Consider the following 26,940-nt stretch of genomic DNA (forward strand, 5'->3'; position numbering starts at 1 on the left):
ATCTTTACACAAACTTGAATACAATTAATATTACAAATAAAAGTCTCACACACAGTGCGCGTCATTGGGAGGTTGGGCAGAGAGAGAAAGAGGCGAGGACAAGCCACAGAGTAAGTACATTATGTGTGTTACGTTGTATGCATACCACATAAATATTATATTTCTAACAGAAACTTACAATTTATCGTTAAATCCACGAGCTTAGCTTATATTTCAAATTTCGTAAGATTATCATCACGCGAACCAGAGTTATGAAGGGGGTCAAAACAGCGCGAAATGTTTCGTGTAAATATACTTACTGCGCGCTTAGGCCGGAACTGCCTGACGCACTCCGTGCGTCTCGATAGGTTGCAAGTCTCTGGCCTATCAATGGTTTTCATGATTCTTTTTCGATGTGCCAACAGGAATGGCTTTCTTGCTTTCTCTTTCAGTTTTATATAGATAACACTCTATTTTAAACATAGATATTTTCAGGATACTCCCTAAACTTGAGAAGATTTTATAAGCTGGCAGCCTTGTGCTACAACTGCGTCCCCCTGTCAATGTCACTTAAGTGCCAAGAGAGTTTTGTCCTGCTTTGTCGGACTACTTTACTCTTACTCACAGAGTATCTTCATCTTTCTCTTACTCTTTGTTGCTCTATGATACTAATCCTAATCCTATATGTTATTGGTCTGTGTCCTAATCCATAATCTATGGTTAATCATGATAACGTACTGTGATTCGCATTTTTATCGAAAATTAAATGTTTTCTCTGTTAATACAATGGTTTAGAGTGAATATTTAGCAGCAATAAATTCCCGTGCTAGTGAGAAACAATTCGTGTATAATAATTAGATTGTACAGTAATTTATAAATAACGAAAATGTGTGTGTATTTTAATCTCATCTTAATCAATTGTTTAGAATGGTTCTGCTTGTAAATACCGCTTAGAGATAAGGTATTTTAAAAGGTAAGTCGATTCGTCGCAAATGTTCATATAACTTGTAATTCGCGGTGTAAGAACCAGGTGAACGTAACTACGTTTTCGTAAACTTTACAGGAGAGCGAAAAAACTATCTAAAATTGCCTCGTCAGACTTTACCAGCTATTTAAAGAGAAACTATACAATTGACGAAAAAAAAAAATATACTGATATATTGGCATACTATTTGAGATTTGTAAAAGTTAAGAATTATTTATTTAATATGTATGCTTACGTCATAGATACAATATTTTTTTTAATTCGGTAGACATACGTTACTGTGGCCCTTAATTTTTTAAACTTCTCTTGTTATCGTAAGGTTATCGTACTGAAATACGTCATTAAATTTGTGAAGCTAATTTTAATTTTGTATTAGTGATGAAATAAATAAAAAAAAATTAAATAAATCATTCAATGAAAATAATCAATCAATCACAACTTAATCTTTATTTACTGCTGAAAACGTGCAATTTTAATAATAAACATAGTTCAGTTTACATGTTAAAGCCATTCGCATAGAAAAATCTTAATTATCTTCGTCATCATCTGTTGTTCCAACTGAAAATCCTTCATAAAAACTGTGATATTGTGACGGGATGATTTCTAGTCTGCATAAGTCCTGCAAATCTTCATATTTTTCAGCAGAAATGGGTAAAAGTTTATTATATGCATTTTTTAACACAATTTGTTGCACAGGTGCTCTTTTGCCTCGTCTAATAATCTTAATCATTTTAAAATCTTTATCATCCAGGTCATATTTAAAATATATGTATGTTTATTGTCTTCTTTGCGGTACTGTAGCCATCTTATTTTGAGCCAATTGACAGCATTACCATCACAATCCACCTTAGCATTCTTAATTAGTGCGGTTTTAAGGTGTTTAATATCTATAAAATCCTTTGTATCACTTTCATAGACGTCATATGGATTTTTTCGGGAAGCTTTTCTGATAATTGTATAGAATCCAGATGGATGAAATATCGGTATATTCTTCTTAGCCAGTTCAATAGTCGCGTGGATGTTATCTGCTTCCATTTGACTATGCCCAGGTTCAAAATAATTTTGGTTAATCTCTGGTATATTGAAAGCTTCAACACAGTACAGTAATAGAGCTGAAATATATACATTACGACATTGACTCGCACAAGTATCGGACATAAATGTAATCGGTTTACCATCAGCTTTGGTTTTCAAATATTTCAATAAGCATGACCCGATTTCGACAGCCCCTTTCCTTCCAATACCTTCGTGCCAGCAATAACAGAAAACATTACGCTTTTCTGCCTCAAAACCAACATGGTAAAGTTGTAAATCGCAATTCGGCGTTTGTAATAAATTAGCTTAGAGGATGATGAAGGGCAATTACAAATGGCTTCTTAGTCATATTCAACGAAATGTATATCACCAGATTGGGCTGACATTTTTGCTTTATCACGATGTCGTCGTGCGGTAATTTTTCTTTCTAAATGCCTTTCATACTCTTCTTTTTGCATCTCTTTTTCTTCTGCGTTCAAATGTTGAAAAGTAAAACATTTGTCACATATATCTTTCCGTTGTTTATAGAAACCTATATTAAAAATTATACGATAGTAAGCTATGTCAACGGGTTCTCTTTGCTCTTCAGAACATTTAATTTTATAAAGCTCATACATCTTGGTTACATTCAGATCTTGATCTAAAAACTCTTTTTTTGTATCTTTTCGCGCATAGTGGGCAGGCATTCGGGGAAAAGATTTTATATGATCTCGTATGAATTGCTTAGTATCTGCCGATTTTTTATTGTGAGGTTCATGTTTGCCCCGTTTATCGATTTGAACAACATTAGTTTCAGTCAGTTTTTTGAAACAAAATCTTACGAATGTTTCTGAGATACTCAAAGTTGCTAAAAAGAATTTTTGACATACATTTTCTCTTTCTGTTGCTCCCTTTTTTTTTTTTCAAAAAATATCATCAATTTTTAGCTGCCATACTAACGTAAGTTTTTATTTTTCAATGGACTATAATAATTATCAAAGAAAATAGTACCGCCAGAGTAACGTGTATCGTATTACGTCGCTTTGGTCATTAACTTAAATTATTTATTTTACAAAAATGTTTGGGCCAATAGAACGTAAATAGATAAACGTTGTTTTGGCTTTTTAAACTTAGCGTCAAACACAATTTTGTAACACCCAAAACAACGTAAAAGCTTTTGCGTTGATATGGTTCTATGATATTGTGAAACAAACAATATTTCTACGGTTAAAAATATTGTCTTTGCAAATACGTTCCTATAGCCCTAACTGGTTGCAAGATTTTTAAAACTATTTCAGCGGAACTCATGATATGTTTTTTTGGTTCTATTGAAATTTGTTGAAATGCTAATACGTTTTTTTGGAATTTGTGAAATATTGACTATATCGTTACGTCGTTTTGGCAGTTCATAAAGGACCACATTGTGACCCAATTTATGAAAAAAAAAACGATTTTTGATTTTTTTGTAGTTACGTTCATCTGGTTCTTACACCGCGAATTTTACGTATGGATAACTTAAAAAAACCTATGATTTGTATGGCACTGATAAGTCACTAGATTATAATGCGGTTTTGATCACTGTATAAGTGAAACATTTATCATCCTAGACAATTTTAGTTAAATGACGAGGTTAGTCATACATATCTTTGATTTAGCATGCTAATTGAAAATTTAGTTTTAGTAATTGACTTGTATGTCTGCGGCCCAGATGGGAGCGGTTGTGATGCCATACTCTCCATGCCGCTTGGCACCTTGTTAGAAAACGTCCGCAAGTCTTCCTTCAAATCCATACTAATATTATAGATGCGAAAGTGTGCCTGTCTGTCTATCTCTGGTACAGGGATAACTTATATCCCGGGGATGGACATAGGCTACTTTTTATCCTGAAAAATGAAAGAGTTCCTAAAGATTCCTAAAGATCCATCCATTTAACCGATTTGTATGAAAAGTACCGAAGTAGCTGGCGTCCCTGTAATCGAAATAGGCAACTTTTAATCCTGCAAAATCGAACAGTTCCCACGGGATCTTTAAAAATCTAAATCCACGCAGATGAAGTCGTTGGCATTCTCTAGATTCTTGTAAATATTAAAAGTTTGTTTTACACTCTGGCCACCTGAACCACAGACTAAGAGGTTATGATTGTAGCAATAGTAATAACTAGCTGATGCCAGCGACTTTGTTCGCATGGATGTAGGTTTTTTAAAATTCCTGTGGGAACTCTTTGATTTTCCGGGATAAAAAGTAGCCTATGTGCTAATCCAGGGTATAATCTATCTCCATTCTAAATTTCAGCCCAATCCGTCCAGTACTTTTTGCGTGAAGGAGTAACAAACATACACACACACATACAAACTTTCTCCTTTATAATATTAGTGTGATAAAGTTTTTTATTGAATCCAGAATGCTTTCCTTTACTGTTAAAGCGAGTGATATTAAATGACTTACTTAAAATGCACATAGCTCTGAAAAGTTATTGGCCTGGAATCAAACCCTGAATCATCACTTCTGACATCTTAACTACTGGACTTTCATCTATACTAATAAATAAAATTTGATGTGTCTGTCTGTTAGAACAGGCTAATCTTCGGAATGGCTAAACCAATTTTGACCGGACTTTCACAGACAAGTAGAGGATTAACCAAGGAGTAACATAGGCTACTTTCTTAACTGACTTTGAAAAATGGAGCAGTTGTGTTTTTCTATTTATGTATACTGATATCTCCGAGATTTCTAAACCGATTTGCATGGTATTTTTTTAATCGATAAAGGAACTTTGCGACATTGTTCTATTAAAAATTTGGATGTCAACTCTTCAATCCTGATGCTGCAGGGGATCTGACCAAACCACGCGGGCTAAGCAGCGGGCCTCATCTAGTTGTTTATTATAACAGTATAGTTATTAGCTTTTTGCTAAATACATTTTTGACGTGACAACGTCTTATAATTCGATAGAGCCGGCTGCACGCCCGAAAAAACATGACTCATGCGGCGTTACCTCGCTCTGAGGCGTTCCATATAAGGCTTGAAGTGCAAGCGAGAGCGCGGAACGAGCGACAAAGAAGCACAATCGGCCTTTGTTGTCACGTTCAACTATCGTCAGTAAACCGACTTTACAGACAACCAATTTTTTTGTTTATTTATTTTAGTAATGGAGTCTTCGTGCACACGATTTACTGCAGCGGAGGGTGGAGCCAGACTGGCAGCATGCGCTGGCTCCAAAAATATTCTAGTGACTGAGCACACTGCCTTTATATCCACTAGTGTGCTCATTGAGCATGCTTATAAGATACGGGGGTAAGTGCATATAACATACTTTCATCCCCTATTTCAACCCCTTACAGCCCTTTTTAACCCCCAACCCAAAAAGAGGGGTGTTATAAGTTTGGCGTGTGTATCTGTCCGTGGCATCGTAACTCTTAAACTAATGAACCGGTTTTAATTTAGTTTTTTTATGTTTGAAAGGTGGATGGAGAGTGTTCTTAGCCATAATCCAAGAAAATCGGTTCAGCCATTTGAAAGTTATCAGCTCTTTTCTAGTTACTGTACCTTTCACTTGTCGGGGGTGTCATAAATTTTTAATTTAAACTTGTTTCGCTTTAAGAAGTAGCCTATGTCCTTTCTCAGGCTGTAGACTATCTCTGTACAAAACATTTCAATCAGTTCAGTAGCTTAAGCGTGATTATATAACACACAAACAGACATTCGCATTTATAATATTAGCAACATTTCCTGTCATTTGATTTTTTTTTTAAAAGAATATTAGCCATGTTAAATGACTAATATTCCCCTTATATATAGATTATTCCCCTTATATAATATATAGATTATTGTACTGTGTGTTGCCATAAAATTAAATTAAATCTTTCCAGTCGCCTATCATCAGGTAGCCAACGTTCAGTGTACATAACCCGGCCATCCCGCATAGAATGTGTCTCCCATGAATTGACCATACTCACTGATCTGTCGGTGATCAAAGCGCATGGGTTTGACGATGTTACTGATTGGAGACAGGAGCTGGAAGTCAAAGAGGTATGGTTTGATTAACACCCTTCTAGCATCATCTTTTAGGGTTCTGTACCTCAAAAAGAAAAAGGAACCATCACATCACATCGTTTTCATCAAGGATCTCATCGTTGTCTGTCTGTATCGTGTCTGTCAATCATAATCAAAACCAATGGGGTACTTCCCATTGATCTAGCATCATGAAATTTTGCAGGCAGCAAAGTCTTATAGCACAATTATAGGAAAAATCACCATTGATGGTTATGTCAAAAAAAAAAAAATTAATATGTGTACAGAAACAAGTAGTTAGTTTACTAAATCACATCCTAGATGGCGCTGTCCGTAATTGCCTCGCAGTGATGCTCATAAAAGTGTTACATTTTGCACAATGGTACTGAACCCTTCAAGTGCGAGTCAGACTCACACTTGACTGGTTATTGTGTTAGGCGAATCTAAAAATTCTTTTGGAACCATAATTTTCATAAAAACAAATACACAGCTCTACAAAAGATTTCTGTATTTTATGCAGACAGACTATGAAAAACTTCACCTTTAAAATGAAGCCACATCATCACTTTCCATCAGGTGTGATTGTGGTCAAGCATGTTCTATATTGAATAATGAAAAAAAAAGAGTGATTCACTTTTGGAATTTATATATACAAAAATGTCTACAATTTCAGGTCCTAGTGTGTACTTCTGAGGTGTTACAGAGAATTCTGAAAGAGCAGATTGTAAAAATACCCAATATTAATGTTCTGATCATAGACAGCTCCCATCTCATTTTTAAAGATGAAAATCTACAATATGTAAGTTGTACACTTCTCTTTTATTATACAACTAGCTTATGCCCACGATTGGGAAGGCCTATGTCCAGCAGTGGACGCAAATTTTTTTTTTTTTTTTTATTAACTATCAAATATTGAACGTTTTACAAATGCTTTTAACACAACAAAAAAAACCACTAAGGTTTAGTATTGTTGCTTATCATTCCGTCCATTAAAATATTTTGGGTATAGTGCTTCCATAAATAATATATACATTATTTATAGAAGCACTAGGGAACGTTACAAAATAATAATTTGTTATATTTAATTTTTCAAAAATGGGAATTGTTGATATTTGTTTTGAAAGTATGATTTTAACTTGTGTTTAAGGTTACATTCGGTAAGTCCTGATCTAAAACTATTATCTAAACTATTTATTAGGCGAGGGATCATGTACGCGCTAGTGCGCTCACCATATTTATTTTTTGCAAAGATGGTAACTAGTTTTTTTTTGAGTTACTTTGCGTGTCTGAATTTTGTTACTAACTTCCTTTTGTATGGCTAAATTAAAAAATTGTTCTTTCAGAAGCGTAAATTGTACTTTGTCATAAATATTAATCACTTTACAATACTTAAATATAAGATTTTCATTATTTTTTGCAAGTAGTTTAATATTTAGAGGAACAATGGTTTTTAAAATCCTCAGTTGCAACTGATAAACATGTTGTAAGTGCGACTTGTCGGTTCGACCATAGCTACTCAACCCATAAGCAATTATGGAGTCGGCAAGAGCATTGTACAGCATCAATTTGACTTTAAAATTTAACCTCTTTCTAATTATAAATAAGTTTGCCAAGAATGCTCTGAGCTTATCACAGACATGCTTTATGTGCTCATGCCAGTTGAACTTATGGTCAATTATTAATCCTAAGTATTTATGCGAGTTAACTATTTCAATAGTGGGACAATTACAGTTGCTATGTGGTTGGTGCAAACAATTATGATTATGCGCAATAAGTTTATGTTTTAACATGCTGTTAGCTTTTAAATTTGGTGAATGTATGTGGACTAATTTTGTCTTTTGAGAGTTTAATATTAAACCACTATCATGACACCATTTATTTAAATTATCAAAGTCTTCCTGTAGCATTAGCAAGGCATCATTGACATCTTTAGCTGCTACAAGCATGCATGTATCATCAGCATATTGGTACGTAGTACAGTGGCTAAATATCTTATTCATATCATTCACATAAGCTATAAAATGCAATGGTCCAAGCACGGAACCTTGAGCTGTGCCCTCAGTTACTGTGATTGGTGCGCTATAGCTGTCACAGATCCTAACGCGGTAGCTTCTATTACTCAGATAGTTTTGACACCAATTTAAAAGAGATCCCCGTATACCTGAGTTTTCTAATCTTGTAATAAGCTTGTTGTGATCTAATGTGTCAAATGCACGAGAAAAATCAATAAATAAAGTCAGAACATGTAGTTTTTGGTTCATCCATGAATTAACTTGATCTGTAAAGTCTGACAATAACATTGTCGTATTCTTTCCGGGCCTAAAACCAAATTGGCTAGAGCTTAAAATATCATTTTTTTGATAGAACACATGTATTTGATTACAGATATATTTTTCTACTATTTTATCTATGGAAGATGTTAAAGTGATTGGCCTATAATTATTTATGTCATCATATTTACCTTTCTTGTGTACTGGTCTTACACAACCTACTTTAAGTTCATCAGGATACGACTCAGTTTTAATACAGGCATTTATGAATTTAGCTAAAGGTTCTGAAATTATATTAGCAATGCCCTTGATGTCTTTCATTCTAACACAATCAAATCCTGGGGCTTTATCAATACGAAACCTATTTATTAATTTATAGACACTATCCGGCGTTGCCTTCCTAAAATACATGCTACAATTAGATTGTATCGTGTTGTTTTGACCACGATTTAATAAGTTCTGGTTGCAATTCGGCAATATATTTTTCACGGTAGTGTCAAAGTTGGTCGCAAAGTTGTCTGCAATTTGCTGTGGTACACGACTGAGCGATTTAAAAGCATTTAACACAACCTCATCAATTGATCTTACTATCCTTCCTGCGATATCATTTAGTAATTGCCACAATTTTCTTGAATTATTAAAATTTTTAATTATTTTCTTTTTATAGTATAAATTTCTATAGTATTCAGTTATTTTATTTACCTTATTTCTTTTCCTATTATATTCTAATCTTAACACTACGTTATTTTGATCTTTCTTCCATTTATGAAACAATTCATCTCGCTTATTACTCAAATTAATGATTTTTTTATTTATCCATGGCGCCTGGCAATGTAGTTTTGAATTTATATTAATAATTCTCTTTGCCTTTGAATAAGCATTATTAAAAGTATCAGAAATGAAAGTATACATTTGCTGCGGAGACTGCATATTGTCAATATGAGACCAATCCGCACATAATTCCTCGCCTAATATCACAGGGTCATAAATAGGTATTTGCTTGCTTACAGTAAAGTTAAGTGACCTTGATTCGTAAATATTGCATAGTGCTATTATGGTCAGGCGATGATCCGCCAGTACCGTATCGACCGCAGCCGTGCAAGGGTCCGCCGTGTGGGAGCGCACAAAAATGTGATCAATGCACGATTTTGTAGTTAAACTTAATCTTTTTTCAATACGTGTATAATCACTAATACCACACTTCAGACCCTGCTCCGCCAGTAGGTTTAAGTACTTATCTCTCATAACGGATGACAATTTCAGGTCTATGTTCATATCTCCAATAACTATAATGTTGACAAAGTGCTGTAAGTTATCTAATAATAGTGACAATTCATTAATAAACAGCTGCTTATTATAAGATGGAGGTCTATAAATTGCACACAAGGCGATTACTGTATTACACGGTGTTTTAATAGAACCAATTATCGACTCAAATGTTTGTGAACTATAAGTCATATAAGTAAATTTTAAATAGTTCCTTATATACACGATAACACCTCCGCCTTTTCTATTCTGTCGCAGTTGTGAATGCATTTTATAGCCAGGAATGTTGAACAAATGACAGACATTCTGTGCTATACCTACTTCGGTTAATATTATTATATCGATGGGATGTAAACTTATTTCTATTAGATGCAGCAACTTAGCGTAGTTTTTTGTTATTGAACGTATATTATACTATATATAGCTCGATTACCACTGACTGACTCACTCATTGACATAATTGTTCTCCTAGAAAGAGAAGGAAAATGATATAGTGATGTAGGGGAGATGTGTTCGGATTCGGGAATCCTCTGGGGAAAAATTATGACTTTTCGGAAAAACAAGATGGCGGCCGACGTGATTTTTGCAGCTCCGTTGTTTTCCAACCGATTTCGTTGAATTTTGCAATCTTTGAAGAAAATAGTAAACGATTAATGGGAAATGTCGAAAAAATTGAAAAAACAAGATGGCGGCCGAACCGTAGCGTTTTCAAAATTTTGATTTTTCGACCCCGAACCGCGGCGCCACAGATCCGAAACGGGAAATCGATAATAATTATTTTTTTCTGGTTTCGTCTATGATTATCCTGAATTTTGACGGAATGGGAGTGGTTTTTAAAAATTCAAGATGGCGGCTGTCGTGGCGGCCATTATGTTAGAGGTACGAAAAAACGCAATTTTAAAAGTTAAATATCTCAAAGTTGGCAAGATCGGAGCGATTCGGCTTCTATGAAGCGGTTGTACGTATAGACTCTAGGTATAGATCGGTGGGAAAAAATTACCCCGTTTTTAGGGAAATTTCAAGATTTTCGGGAAATTGTAAAAAATCGAAATACGCACTTTTAGCAAAATCCGAGTATGAGTGATTACGTGTTTTGCTCGTACAAATGACATTTGGGTATTTTTGTCACCGGAGACTGGCAACACTGGAATTTATCAAAGTAAAAGTGAATTACGACACGGTCTTTTTTAGGGGCGACCGGTTCGCGTGGGTGCGAGCGAGATGAGAGATTGAAACGTTATCGGGAGCGGTATATCCTGTAGTTAATAGGAAAATTATGAAACCGTGTAAAATCTTTCTGTGAAATGAGTTGGCGGCCATTTTGTATTTTTTTTAATTTTTCGAAATTTTGATCACGTTTTTGAGGCAGTTGGCAACATTTTGGAAAGTCAGTATGTATGAATCGATTGTGTGACTCAGCCGGCAATATCGAAATATAGAAACGGTGTTGCCACTTTTGGGGAGATTTTCGAGATTTTCAACTAAGAAACTCCTGTAAAATTTTGTATGAAAAATTTTTTTTTCACTGATGGTGTCGTATAGAAAACAAAAAGTTAGTAAGCCAAAATTATGGAGAGAGCTGATGATTGAGGGTTTCGGAGACGGGTGGAAGGCCCGCTTAAGGTATTGAAGATAGGTTGGGGGTGCTCGAGCAAATGTCATTCATGACGTCATCCAATTGCCAAAAAGCTGAAAAAAAATTCAAAATGGCGAAGAAAAGATGGCCGCCATACAAATTTCGCCAGTGTCCAGCTCGGAGGGTATAAAAGATGGAAGTGTGGTTTCTTGGCAAAAGAGAATCAGGATCCGAAGGTCTACTCGATAAATAGAAAAAAAATCAAAATGGCGGAATTTATTTTTCCATACATTTTGTATGGCGAATATTGAATGCCTCATTCTCCTAGAAAGAGACGGATAACGATACGATAATGTAGGGAAGATGTGTTCGGGTGGGGGAGGCGAGTAGGGAAAAATTATGACATTTCAGAAAAACAAGATGGCGACCGACGTGATTTTTGCAACTCTTTTGTTTTCCCACCGATTTCGTTGAAACTCGCAATCTTTGAAGAATGTAGTAAACGATTAATAGAAAAAGTGGAAAATTTTGGAAAAACAAGATGGCCGCCGTACAAATTTCGTCGGTGTTTATCTCGGAGGCTATAAAAGATGGAAGAGTGGTTTCTTGGCAAAAGATGATCAGGGTCCGAAGGTCTACTCGGTGGAACAAACTCTGCATGCTCGCGGACCACTTTAGTGGTCCGCGCACCCACGCACCCTACTTTATTAACCTCAACTACCCCGTTTTTTACAAAAAATGATATGGATGTCGTTTTCAGAGTTTTCCACGGTGCTGATTTTGATAATGACATTTATTTTGTAATCCAAGATGGCGGACATGCATTTTTTAAGAAAAAATTCGATGTGGGTGTCGTTTTATGGTGTTTTCGGGGTGAATTTTGTATCTTAATAAATCAATTTGGTTTTATATAATAAAATTAACCTTACCACGTCACGCGAGCTGCTTTAGCAGCTCGCGCACCGAGCAAAAGCTAGTTATACTATATATAGCTCGATTACCACTGACTGACTGACTCATTGACATAATTGTTCTCCTAGAAAGAGAAGGAAAATGATATAGTGATGTAGGGGAGTTGTGTTCGGATGGGGGAGTCTACTGGGGAAAAATTATGACGTTTCGGAAAAACAAGATGGCGGCCGAGGTGATTTTTGCAGCTCCGTTGTTTTCCAACCGATTTCGTCGAATTTTACAATCTTAAAAGAAAGTAGGAAACGGTTAATAGAAAATGTAAAAAAAATTGAAAAAACAAGATGGCGGCCGAACCGTAGCGTTTTGAAAATTTTGATTTTTCGACCCCGAACCGCGGCGCCACAGATCCGGAACGGGGTAATCTAGGATAATTATTTTTTCTGGTTTCAACCACGACTATCCTGTATTTTGACAGAACGAGAGTGGTTTTTCAAAATTCAAGATGGCGGCTGTCATGGCGGCCGTTTTGTTCGAGGTACGAAAAAACGCAATTTTAAAAGTTAAATATCTCAAAGTTGGCAACATCGGAGCGATTCGGTTCCTATGAAGCGATTGTACGTATGGACTCGAGGTATAGATCGGTGGGAAAAAATTACCCCATTTTTCGGGAAATTTCAAGATTTTCGGGAAATTATAAAAAATCGAAATACAGACTTTTCGCAAAATCCGAGTATGAGCGATTACGTGTTTTGATCATACAAATGACATTTGGGTATTTTTGTCGCCGGAGACTGGTAACACTGGAATTAATCAAAGTGAAAGTGATTTTCGACACGGTCTTTTTCACGGTATCCCCTTTCGTGTGGGTGCGAGCGAGAGGAGAGATTGAAACGTCATCGGGCGCGGTATATCCTGTAGTTAATAGGAAAATTATGAAACCGTGTAAAATCTTTCTGTGAAACGAGTTGGCGGCCATTTTGTAATTTTTTGAATTTTTCGAAATTTTGATCACGTTTTTGAGGCAGTTGGCAACATTTTGGAAAGTCAATATGCATGAATCGATTGTGTATCTCGGCTGGCAGTATCGAGATATGCAACCGGTGTTGCCACTTTTGGGGAGATTTTCGAGATTTTCAACTAAGAAACTCCTGTAAAATTTTGTATGAAAAATTTTTTTTTCACTGATGCTGTCGTATAGAAAACAAAAAGTTAGTAAGCCAAAATTATGGAGAGAGCTGATGATTGAGGGTTTCGGAGACGGGTGGAGGGCCCGCTTAAGGTATTGAAGATAGGTGGGGGGTGCTCGAGCAAATGTCATTCATGACATCATCCAATTGCCAAAAAGCTGAAAAAAAATTCAAAATGGCGAAGAAAAGATGGCCACCATACAAATTTCGCCGGTCTCCAGCTCGGAGGGTATAAAAGATGGAGGTGTGGTTTCTTGGCAAAAGAGAATCAGGATCCGAAGGTCTACTTGATGAATAGAAAAAAAATTCAAAATGGCGGAATTTATTTTTCCATACATTTTGTATGGCGATTATGAATGTCTCATTCTCCTAGAAAGAGACGGAAAACGATACATTGATGTATGGGAGATATGTTCAGATGCGCGATATGAGTAGGGGAAAATTATGACATTTCAGAAAAACAAGATGGCGACCGACGTGATTTTTGCAACTCTTTTGTTTTCCAACCGATTTCGTTGAAACTCGCAATCTTTGAAGAATGTACTAAACGATTAATAGAAAAAGTGGAAAATTTTGGAAAAACAAAATGGCCGCCGTACAAATTTCGTCGGTGTCTATCTCGGAGGCTATAAAAGATGGAAGAGTGGTTTCTTGGCAAAAGATGATCAGAGTCCGAAGGTCTACTCGGTGGAACAAACGCTGCATGCTCGCGGACCACTTTAGTGGTCCGCGCACCCACGCACCCTACTAAATTATTATCCTAATTTACAAAAAATAATATGGATATCGTTTTCAGGGTTTCCAGGGTGCTGATTTTGATAATGACATTTATTTTCAAATCCAAGATGGCGGACTTACATTTTCTACAAAAAATAGAAATGCCTGTCATTTTATGGGGTTTTTCGGGGTGAATTATCTTAATAAATCAATTTGGTTTTATATAATAAAAGTTAACCTTACCACGTCACGTGAGCTGCTTTAGCAGCTCGCGCACCGAGCAAAACACTAGTTATACTATATATAGCTCAATTACCACTCACTGACTCATTGACATAATTGTTCTCCTAGAAAGAGACGGAAAATGATATAATGATGTAGGGGAAATGTGTTCGGATGCGGGATTCGACTGGGGAAAAATTATGACATTTCGGAAAAACAAGATGGCGGCCGTCGTGATTTTTGCAGCTCCTTTGTTTTTTAAGGGACTCCGTTCAAACTCGCAACTATTAAAGAATGTAGTAAACGGTTAACAAAAAATGTAAAAAAAATTGAAAAAACAAGATGGCGGCCGAACCGTAGCGTTTTCAAAATTTTGATTTTTCGACCCCGAACCGCGGCGCCACAGATCCGAAACGGGGTAGTCGAGGAAAATTATTTTTTCCTATTTCGCCCACGATTATCCTGTATTTTGACAGAAAGGGAGTGGTTTTTAAAAATTCAAGATGGCGGCTGTCATGGCGGCCGTTTTGTTCGAGGTACGAAAAAACGCAATTTTAAAAGTTAAATATCTCAAAGTTGGCAACATTGGAGCGATTCGGTTTCTATGAAGCGATTGTACGTATAGACTCGATGTATAGATTGGTGGGGAAAAATTACCCCATTTTTCGGGAAATTTCAAGATTTTTGCGAAAATGTAAAAAATCGAAATACGGACTTTTCGCAAAATCCGAGTATGAGCGATTAAGTGTTTTGCTCGTACAAATGAAATTTGGGTATTTTTGTCGCCGGAGACTGGCAACACTGGAATTTATCAAAGTAAAAGTGATTTTCGACACGGTCTTTTTCACGGTATCCCCTTTCGCGTGGGTGCAAGCGAGAGGAAAGATTGAAACGTCATCGGGAGCGGTACATCCTGTAGTTAATAGGAAAATTATGAAACCGTGTAAAATCTTTCTGTGAAACGAGTTGGCGGCCATTTTGTATTTTTTTTAATTTTTCGAAATTTTGATCACGTTTTTGAGGCAGTTGGCAACATTTTGGAAAGTCGACATGTATGAATCGATTGTGTGACTCAACCAGCAGTATTGAAATATGTGAACAGTGTTGCCACATTTGGGGAGATTTTCAAGATTCTCCCCAAAAACTCCTCCTGTAAAATTTTGTATGAAAAATTTTTTTTTCACTGATGGTTTCGTATAGAAAACAAAAAAAAAATCGAGGAAAAATTTGGAAATAGCTGATGATGAAGGATGTCGGAGACGGGTGAAGGGTCCGCTCAAGGTATTGAAGATAGGTGGGGGGTGCTCGACCAAATGTCATTCATGACGTCATCCAATTGCCAATAAGCTGAAAAAAAATTCAAAATGGCGAAGAAAAGATGGCCGCCATACAAATTTCGCCGGTGTCCAGCTCGGAGGGTATAAAAGATGGAAGTGTGGTTTCTTGGCAAGAGATGATCAGGGTCCGAAGGTCTACTCGATGAATAGAAAAAAAATTCAAAATGGCGGATTTTTTTTCCCCATAGAAAATGTATGGCGAATATTGAATGTCACATTCTCGTAGAAAGAGACAGAAAACGATACATTGATGTATGGGAGATATGTTTAAATGCGTGATATGAGTAGGGGAAAATTATGACATTTCAGAAAAACAAGATGGCGGCCTATATGATTTTTGCAACTCTTTTGTTTTCCAACCGATTTCGTTGAAACTCGCAATCTTTGAAGAATGTAGTAAACGATTAATAGAAAAAGTGGAAAATTTTGAAAAAACAAGATGGCCGCCGTACAAATTTCGTCGGTGTATATCTCGGAGGATATAAAAGATGGAAGAGTGGTTTCTTGGCAAAAGATGATCAGGGTCCGAAGGTCTACTCGGTGAAACAAACACTGCATGCTCGCGGACCACTTTAGTGGTCCGCGCACCCACGCACCCTACTAAATTATTATCCTAATTTACAAAAAATAATATGGATATCGTTTTCAGGGTTTCCAGGGTGCTGATTTTGATAATGACATTTATTTTCAAATCCAAGATGGCGGACTTACATTTTCTACAAAAAATAGAAATGCCTATCATTTTATGGGGTTTTTCGGGGTGAATTATCTTAATAAATCAATTTGGTTTTATATAATAAAGTTAACCTTACCACGTCACGTGAGCTGCTTTAGCAGCTCGCGCACCGAGCAAAAAGTAGTTATTATACTATATATAGCTCAATTACCACTCACTGACTCATTGACATAATTGTTCTCCTAGAAAGAGACGGAAAATGATATAATGATGTAGGGGAAATGTGTTCGGATGCGGGATTCGACTGGGGAAAAATTATGACATTTCGGAAAAACAAGATGGCGGCCGTCGTGATTTTTGCAGCTCCTTTGTTTTTTAAGGGACTCCGTTCAAACTCGCAACTATTAAAGAATGTAGTAAACGGTTAACAAAAAATGTAAAAAAAATTGAAAAAACAAGATGGCGGCCGAACCGTAGCGTTTTCAAAATTTTGATTTTTCGACCCCGAACCGCGGCGCCACAGATCCGAAACGGGGTAGTCGAGGAAAATTATTTTTTCCTATTTCGCCCACGATTATCCTGTATTTTGACAGAAAGGGAGTGGTTTTTAAAAATTCAAGATGGCGGCTGTCATGGCGGCCGTTTTGTTCGAGGTACGAAAAAACGCAATTTTAAAAGTTAAATATCTCAAAGTTGGCAACATTGGAGCGATTCGGTTTCTATGAAGCGATTGTACGTATAGACTCGATGTATAGATTGGTGGGGAAAAATTACCCCATTTTTCGGGAAATTTCAAGATTTTTGCGAAAATGTAAAAAATCGAAATACGGACTTTTCGCAAAATCCGAGTATGAGCGATTAAGTGTTTTGCTCGTACAAATGAAATTTGGGTATTTTTGTCGCCGGAGACTGGCAACACTGGAATTTATCAAAGTAAAAGTGATTTTCGACACGGTCTTTTTCACGGTATCCCCTTTCGCGTGGGTGCAAGCGAGAGGAAAGATTGAAACGTCATCGGGAGCGGTACATCCTGTAGTTAATAGGAAAATTATGAAACCGTGTAAAATCTTTCTGTGAAACGAGTTGGCGGCCATTTTGTATTTTTTTTAATTTTTCGAAATTTTGATCACGTTTTTGAGGCAGTTGGCAACATTTTGGAAAGTCGACATGTATGAATCGATTGTGTGACTCAACCAGCAGTATTGAAATATGTGAACAGTGTTGCCACATTTGGGGAGATTTTCAAGATTCTCCCCAAAAACTCCTCCTGTAAAATTTTGTATGAAAAATTTTTTTTTCACTGATGGTTTCGTATAGAAAACAAAAAAAAAATCGAGGAAAAATTTGGAAATAGCTGATGATGAAGGATGTCGGAGACGGGTGAAGGGTCCGCTCAAGGTATTGAAGATAGGTGGGGGGTGCTCGACCAAATGTCATTCATGACGTCATCCAATTGCCAATAAGCTGAAAAAAAATTCAAAATGGCGAAGAAAAGATGGCCGCCATACAAATTTCGCCGGTGTCCAGCTCGGAGGGTATAAAAGATGGAAGTGTGGTTTCTTGGCAAGAGATGATCAGGGTCCGAAGGTCTACTCGATGAATAGAAAAAAAATTCAAAATGGCGGATTTTTTTTCCCCATAGAAAATGTATGGCGAATATTGAATGTCACATTCTCGTAGAAAGAGACAGAAAACGATACATTGATGTATGGGAGATATGTTTAAATGCGTGATATGAGTAGGGGAAAATTATGACATTTCAGAAAAACAAGATGGCGGCCTATATGATTTTTGCAACTCTTTTGTTTTCCAACCGATTTCGTTGAAACTCGCAATCTTTGAAGAATGTAGTAAACGATTAATAGAAAAAGTGGAAAATTTTGAAAAAACAAGATGGCCGCCGTACAAATTTCGTCGGTGTATATCTCGGAGGATATAAAAGATGGAAGAGTGGTTTCTTGGCAAAAGATGATCAGGGTCCGAAGGTCTACTCGGTGAAACAAACACTGCATGCTCGCGGACCACTTTAGTGGTCCGCGCACCCACGCACCCTACTAAATTATTATCCTAATTTACAAAAAATAATATGGATATCGTTTTCAGGGTTTCCAGGGTGCTGATTTTGATAATGACATTTATTTTCAAATCCAAGATGGCGGACTTACATTTTCTACAAAAAATAGAAATGCCTGTCATTTTATGGGGTTTTTCGGGGTGAATTATCTTAATAAATCAATTTGGTTTTATATAATAAAGTTAACCTTACCACGTCACGTGAGCTGCTTTAGCAGCTCGCGCACCGAGCAAAAAGTAGTTATTATACTATATATAGCTCAATTACCACTCACTGACTCATTGACATAATTGTTCTCCTAGAAAGAGACGGAAAATGATATAATGATGTAGGGGAAATGTGTTCGGATGCGGGATTCGACTGGGGAAAAATTATGACATTTCGGAAAAACAAGATGGCGGCCGTCGTGATTTTTGCAGCTCCTTTGTTTTTTAAGGGACTCCGTTCAAACTCGCAACTATTAAAGAATGTAGTAAACGGTTAACAAAAAATGTAAAAAAAATTGAAAAAACAAGATGGCGGCCGAACCGTAGCGTTTTCAAAATTTTGATTTTTCGACCCCGAACCGCGGCGCCACAGATCCGAAACGGGGTAGTCGAGGAAAATTATTTTTTCCTATTTCGCCCACGATTATCCTGTATTTTGACAGAAAGGGAGTGGTTTTTAAAAATTCAAGATGGCGGCTGTCATGGCGGCCGTTTTGTTCGAGGTACGAAAAAACGCAATTTTAAAAGTTAAATATCTCAAAGTTGGCAACATTGGAGCGATTCGGTTTCTATGAAGCGATTGTACGTATAGACTCGATGTATAGATTGGTGGGGAAAAATTACCCCATTTTTCGGGAAATTTCAAGATTTTTGCGAAAATGTAAAAAATCGAAATACGGACTTTTCGCAAAATCCGAGTATGAGCGATTAAGTGTTTTGCTCGTACAAATGAAATTTGGGTATTTTTGTCGCCGGAGACTGGCAACACTGGAATTTATCAAAGTAAAAGTGATTTTCGACACGGTCTTTTTCACGGTATCCCCTTTCGCGTGGGTGCAAGCGAGAGGAAAGATTGAAACGTCATCGGGAGCGGTACATCCTGTAGTTAATAGGAAAATTATGAAACCGTGTAAAATCTTTCTGTGAAACGAGTTGGCGGCCATTTTGTATTTTTTTTAATTTTTCGAAATTTTGATCACGTTTTTGAGGCAGTTGGCAACATTTTGGAAAGTCGACATGTATGAATCGATTGTGTGACTCAACCAGCAGTATTGAAATATGTGAACAGTGTTGCCACATTTGGGGAGATTTTCAAGATTCTCCCCAAAAACTCCTCCTGTAAAATTTTGTATGAAAAATTTTTTTTTCACTGATGGTTTCGTATAGAAAACAAAAAAAAAATCGAGGAAAAATTTGGAAATAGCTGATGATGAAGGATGTCGGAGACGGGTGAAGGGTCCGCTCAAGGTATTGAAGATAGGTGGGGGGTGCTCGACCAAATGTCATTCATGACGTCATCCAATTGCCAATAAGCTGAAAAAAAATTCAAAATGGCGAAGAAAAGATGGCCGCCATACAAATTTCGCCGGTGTCCAGCTCGGAGGGTATAAAAGATGGAAGTGTGGTTTCTTGGCAAGAGATGATCAGGGTCCGAAGGTCTACTCGATGAATAGAAAAAAAATTCAAAATGGCGGATTTTTTTTCCCCATAGAAAATGTATGGCGAATATTGAATGTCACATTCTCGTAGAAAGAGACAGAAAACGATACATTGATGTATGGGAGATATGTTTAAATGCGTGATATGAGTAGGGGAAAATTATGACATTTCAGAAAAACAAGATGGCGGCCTATATGATTTTTGCAACTCTTTTGTTTTCCAACCGATTTCGTTGAAACTCGCAATCTTTGAAGAATGTAGTAAACGATTAATAGAAAAAGTGGAAAATTTTGAAAAAACAAGATGGCCGCCGTACAAATTTCGTCGGTGTATATCTCGGAGGATATAAAAGATGGAAGAGTGGTTTCTTGGCAAAAGATGATCAGGGTCCGAAGGTCTACTCGGTGAAACAAACACTGCATGCTCGCGGACCACTTTAGTGGTCCGCGCACCCACGCACCCTACTAAATTATTATCCTAATTTACAAAAAATAATATGGATATCGTTTTCAGGGTTTCCAGGGTGCTGATTTTGATAATGACATTTATTTTCAAATCCAAGATGGCGGACTTACATTTTCTACAAAAAATAGAAATGCCTGTCATTTTATGGGGTTTTTCGGGGTGAATTATCTTAATAAATCAATTTGGTTTTATATAATAAAGTTAACCTTACCACGTCACGTGAGCTGCTTTAGCAGCTCGCGCACCGAGCAAAAAGTAGTTATTATACTATATATAGCTCGATTACCACTCACTGACTCACTGACTCATTGACATAATTGTTCTCCTAGAAAGAGACGGAAAATGATATAATGATGTAGGGGAGTTGTGTTCGGTTTCGGGAACCCTCTGGGGAAAAATTATGACATTTCGGAAAAACAAGATGGCGGCCGACGTGATTTTTGCAGCTCCTTTGTTTTTTAAGGGACTCCGTTCAAATTCGCAACTATTAAAGAATGTAGTAAACGATTAATGGGAAATGTCGAAAAAATTGGAAAAACAAGATGGCGGCCGAGTCGTAGCGTTTCAAAATTTTTGATTTTTCGACCCCGAACCGCGGCGCCACAGATCCGAGACGGGGTAGTCGAGGATAACTATTTTTTCGTGTTTCGCCCACGATTATCCTGTATTTTGACAGAATGGGACTGGTTTTAAAAAATTCAAAATGGCGGCTGTCATGGCGGCTGTTTTGTTCGAGGTACGAAAAAACGCAATTTTAAAAGTTAAATATCTCAAAGTTGGCAGCATCGGAGCGATTCGGCTTCTATGAAGCGGTTGTACGTATAGACTCGAGGTATAGATCGGTGGGAAAAAATTACCCCATTTTTTGGGGAAATTTCAAGATTTTCGGGAAATTGTAAAAAATCGAAATACGCACTTTTAGCAAAATCCGAGTATGAGCGATTATGTGTTTTGCTCGTACAAATGACATTTGTGTATTTTTGTCACCGAAGACTGGCAACACTGGAATTTATCAAAGAAAAAGTGATTTTTGGCATGGTCTTTTTCACGGTATCCCCTTTCGCGTGGGTGCGAGCGAGAGGAAAGATTGAAACGTCATCGGGAGCGGTATATCCTGTAGTTAATAGGAAAATTATGAAACCGTGTAAAATCTTTCTATGAAACGAGTAGGCGGCCATTTTGTATTTTTTTTTATTTTTCGAAATTTTGACCACGTTTTTGAGACAGTTGGCAACATTTTGGAAAGTCGACATATATCAATCGATTGTGTGACTCAACCAGCAGTATCAAAATATGTAAACAGTGTTTCCACATTTGGGGAGATTTTCGAGATTCTCCCCAAAAACTCTTCCTGTAAAATTTTGTATGAAATTTTTTTTTTCCACTGATGGTTTCGTATAGAAAACAAAAAAAAAATCGAGGAAAAATTTGGAAATAGCTGATGATCGAGGATGTCGGAGACGGGTGAAGGGTCCGCTCAAGGTATTGAAGATAGGTGGGGGGTGCTCGACCAAATGTCATTCATGACGTCATCCAATTGCCAAAAAGCTGAAAAAAAATTCAAAATGGCGAAAAAAAGATGGCCGCCATACAAATTTTGCCGGCGTCCAGCTCGGAGGGTATAAAAGATGGAAGTGTGGTTTCTTGACAAAAGAGGATCAGAATCCAAAGGTCTACTCGATGAATAGAAAAAAAATTCAAAATGGCGGAATTTATTTTTCCATACATTTTGTATGGCGAATATTTTATGTTTTATTCTCCTAGAAAGAAACAATAAACGATACGATGATGTTCGGGAGATATGTTCGGGTGCACGATATGAGTAGGGGAAAATTATGATATTTCAGAAAAACAAGATGGCGGCCGACGTGATTTTTGCAACTCTTTTGTTTTCCAACCGATTTCGTTGAAACTCGCAATCTTTGAAGAATGTAGTAAACGATTAATAGGAAAAGTGGAAAATTTTGGAAAAACAAGATGGCCGCCGTATAAATTTCGTCGATGTCTATCTCGGAGGCTATAAAAGATGGAAGAGTGGTTTCTTGGCAAAAGATGATCAGGGTCCGAAGGTCTACTCGGTGGAAACAAACAAACTCTGCATGCTCGCGGACCACTTTAGTGGTCCGCGCACCCACGCACCCTACTTTATTAGCCTCAACTACCCCGTTATTACAAAAAATGATATGGATGTCGTTTTCAGAGTTTTCCAGGGTGCTGATTTTGGTAACGACATTTATTTTGAAATCCAAGATGGCGGACATGCATTTTTTAAGAAAAAAATCGATATGGGTGTCTTTTTATGGTGAATTTCGGGGTGAATTATGTATCTTAATAAATCAATTTGGTTTTATATAATAAAAAGTTAACCTTACCACGTCACGCGAGCTGCTTTAGCAGCTCGCGCACCGAGCAAAACACTAGTTATACTATATATAGCTCAATTACCACTCACTGACTCACTGACTCATTGACATAATTGTTCTCCTAGAAGGAGACGGAAAATGATATAATGATGTGGGGGAGTTGTGTTCGGTTTCGGGAACCCTCTGGGGAAAAATTATGACATTTCAGAAAAACAAGATGGCGGCCGACGTGATTTTTGCAGCTCCGTTGTTTTCCAACCGATTTCGTCGAATTTTGCAAACTTTGTAGAAAGTAGTAAACGGTTACCAGAAAATGTAGAAAAAATTGGAAAAACAAAATGGCGGCCGAGATGGAGCGTTTTCAAAATTTTCATTTTTCGACCCCTAACCGCAGCGCCACAGATCCGAGACGGGGTAATCGAGGATAATTATTTTTTCTGGTTTCGCCCACGATTATCCTGTATTTTGACAGAACGGGAGTGGTTTTTAAAAATTCAAGATGGCGGCTGTCATGGCGGCCGTTATGTTAGAGGTACGAAAAAACGCAATTTTAAAAGTTAAATATCCCAAAGTTGGCAATATCGGAGCGATTCGGCTTCTATGAAGCGGTTGTACGTATTGATTCGAGGTATAGATCGGTGGGAAAAAATTACCCCATTTTTAGGGAAATTTCAAGATTTTCGGGAAATTGTAAAAAATAGAAATACGCACTTTTAGCAAAATCCGAGTATGAGTGATTATCTGTTTTGCTCGTACAAATGACATTTGGGTATTTTTGTCACCGGAGACTGGCAACACTGGAATTTATCACAGTAAAAGTGATTTTCGACACGGTCTTTTTCACGGTATCCCCTTTCGTGTGGGTGCGAGTGAGAGGAAAGATTGAAACGTCATCGGGCGCGGTATATCCTGTAGTTAATAGGAAAATTATGAAACCGTGTAAAATCTTCCTGTGAAACGAGTTGACGGCCATTTTGTATTTTTTTTTATTTTTCGAAATTTTGACCACGTTTTTGAGGCAGTTGGCAACATTTTGGAAAGTCGAGATGTATCAATCGATTGTGTGACTCAACCAGCAGTATCGAATTATGTAAACAGTGCTGCCACATTTGGGGAGATTTTCGAGATTTTCCCCAAAAACTCCTCCTGTAAAATTTTGTATGAAAATGTTTTTTTTCACTGATGGTTTCGTATAGAAAACAAAAAAAAAATCGAGGAAAAATTTGGAAATAGCTGATGATCGAGGATGTCGGAGACGGGTGAAGGGTCCACTCAAGGTATTGAAGATAGGTGGGGGGTGCTCGACCAAATGTCATTCATGACATCATCCAATTGCCAAAAAGCTGAAAAAAAATTCAAAATGGCGAAGAAAAGATGGCCGCCATACAAATTTCGCCGGCGTCCAGCTCGGAGGGTATAAAAGATGGAGGTGCGGTTTCGTGGCAAAAGAGGATCAGGATCCAAAGGTCTAATTGATAAATAGAAAAAAAATTCAAAATGGCGGAATTTATTTTCCCATACGTTTTGTATGGCGAATATTGAATGTCTCATTCTCCTAGAAAGAGACGGAAAACGATACGATAATGTAGCGGAGATGTGTTCGGGTGGGGGAGGCGAGTAGGGAAAAATTATGACATTTCAGAAAAACAAGATGGCGGCCGACGTGATTTTTGCAACTCTTTTGTTTTCCAACCGATTTCGTTGAAACTCGCAATCTTTGAAGAATGTAGTAAACGATTAATAGAAAAAGTGAAAAATTTTGGAAAAACAAGATGGCCGCCGTACAAATTTCGTCGGTGTCCATCTCGGAGGCTATAATAGATGGAAGAGTGGTTTCTTGGCAAAAGATGATCAGGGTCCGAAGGTCTACTCGATGGAACAAACCCTGCATGCTCGCGGACCACTTTAGTGGTCCGCGCACCCACGCACCCTACTAAATTATTATCCTAATTTACAAAAAAAAATATGGATATCGTTTTCAGGGTTTTTCAGGGTGCTGATTTTGATAATGACATTTATTTTCAAATCCAAGATGGCGGACTTACATTTTCTACAAAAAATAGAAATGCCTGTCATTTTATGGGGTTTTACAGGGTGAATTGTGTATCTTAATAAATCAATTTGGTTTGATATAATAAAGTTAACCTTACCACGTCACGTGAGCTGCTTTAGCAGCTCGCGCACCGAGCAAAAACTAGTTATTATACTATATATAGCTCAATTACCACTGACTCACTCACTCATTGACATAATTGTTCTCCTAGAAGGAGACGGAAAATGATATAGTGATGTAGGGGAGATGTGTTCGGATTCGGGAACCCTCTGGGGAAAAATTATGACATTTCGGAAAAACAAGATGGCGGCCGACGTGATTTTTGCAGCTCCGTTGTTTTCCAACCGATTTTGTTGAGTTTTGCAAACTTTGTAGAAAGTAGTAAATGATTAAGAAAAAATGTGGAAAAAATTGGAAAAACAAGATGGCGGCTGAGCCGTAGCGTTTTCAAAATTTTGATTTTTCGACCCCGAACCGCGGCGCCACAGATCCAAGACGGGGTAATCGAGGATAATTATTTTTTCGTGGGTCGCCCACGATTATCCTGTATTTTGACAGAACGGGAGTGGTTTTTAAAAATTCAAGATGGCGGCTGTCGTGGCGACCGTTTTGTTAGAGGTACGAAAAAACGCAATTTTAAAAGTTAAATATCTGAAAGTTGGCAACATCGGAGCGATTCGGCTTCTATGTAGCGATTGTACGTATAGGCTCGAGGTATAGATTGGAGGAAAAAAATTACCCCATTTTTCGGGAAATTTCAAGATTTTCGGGAAACTGTAAAAAATCGAAATACGGACTTTTCGCAAAATTCGAGTATGAGCGATTACGTATTTTGCTCGTACAAATGACATTTGGGTATTTTTGTCACCGGAGACTGGCAACACTGGAATTTATCAAAGTAAAAGTGATTTTCGACACGGTCTTTTTCACGGTATCGCCTTTCGCGTGGGTGCGAGCGAGAGGAAAGATTGAAACGTCATCGGGAGCGGTATATCCTGTAGTTAATAGGAAAATTATGAAACCGTGTAAAATCTTTCAGTGAAACGAGTTGGCGTCCATTTTGCATTTTTTTTTTTAATTTTTCGAAATTTTGATCACGTTTTTGAGGCAGTTGGCAACATTTTGGAAAGCCAATATGTATGAATCGATTGTGTATCTCGGCTGGCAGTATGGAGATATGCAACCGGTGTTGCCAGTTTTGGGGAGATTTTCGAGATTTTCAACTAAGAAACTCCTGTAAAATTTTGTATGAAAAAATTTTTTTTCACTGATGGTGTTATATAGAAAACAAAAACTTAGTAAGCCAAAATTATGAAGAGAGCTGATGATTGAGGATATCGGAGACGGGTGAAGGGCCCGCTTAAGGTATTGAAGATAGGTGGGGGGTGCTCGAGCAAATGTCATTGACGACGTCATCCAATTGCCAAAAACCTGAAAAAAAATTCAAAATGGCGAAGAAAAGATGGCCGCCATACAAATTTCGCCGGTGTCCAGCTCGGAGGGTATAGAAGATGGAAGTGTGGTTTATAGGTAAGAGATGATCAGGGTCCGAAGGTCTAATCGATGAATAGAAAAAAAATTCAAAATGGCGGAATTTATTTTTCCATACATTTTGTATGGCGAATATCGAATGTCTCATTCTCCTAGAAAGAGACGGAAAACGATACATTGATGTATGGAAAATATGTTCGGATGCGCGATATGATTAGGGGAAAATTATGACATTTCAGAAAAACAAGATGGCGGCCTATATGATTTTTGCAACTCTTTTGTTTTCCAACCGATTTCGTTGAAACTCGCAATCTTTGAAGAATGTAGTAAACCATTTATAGAAAAAGTGGAAAATTTTGGAAAAACAAGATGGCCGCCGTACAAATTTCGTCTGCGTCTATCTCGGAGGCTATAAAAGATGGAAGAGTGGTTTCTTGGCAAAAGATGATCAGGGTCCGAAGGTCTACTCGGTGGAACAAACTCTGCATGCTCGCGGACCACTTTAGTGGTCCGCGCACCCACGCACCCTACTTTATTAACCTCAACTACCCCGTTTTTACAAAAAATGATATGGATGTCGTATTCAGAGTTTCCCAGGGTGCTGATTTTGATAACGACATTTATTTTGAAATCCAAGATGGCGGGCGTGCACTTTTTAAGAAAAAAAATTGATATAGGTGTCGTTTTATGGGGTTT

General features: G+C 37.3%; 1 protein-coding gene across 1 annotated transcript in view; it reads left to right on the forward strand.

Moving 5' to 3' along the window:
• The first annotated feature begins 703 nt into the window (after positions 1-703).
• Positions 704-26,940, forward strand: part of LOC123879863 (putative pre-mRNA-splicing factor ATP-dependent RNA helicase DHX16) — a 73,620-nt gene continuing 47,383 nt past the window's right edge. Inside the window, exons 1-5 of the mRNA XM_045927753.1 lie at positions 704-869; positions 936-940; positions 5,125-5,272; positions 5,848-6,007; positions 6,663-6,788. Of these exons, the coding sequence (XP_045783709.1) occupies positions 5,127-5,272; positions 5,848-6,007; positions 6,663-6,788 (432 nt within the window). The 5' untranslated portion in view covers positions 704-869; positions 936-940; positions 5,125-5,126. The remainder of the gene's footprint in view (positions 870-935; positions 941-5,124; positions 5,273-5,847; positions 6,008-6,662; positions 6,789-26,940) is intronic.

The sequence above is a fragment of the Maniola jurtina genome, chromosome W (genome assembly GCF_905333055.1).
Source record: "Maniola jurtina chromosome W, ilManJurt1.1, whole genome shotgun sequence".
Lineage (NCBI taxonomy): Eukaryota > Metazoa > Arthropoda > Insecta > Lepidoptera > Nymphalidae > Maniola > Maniola jurtina.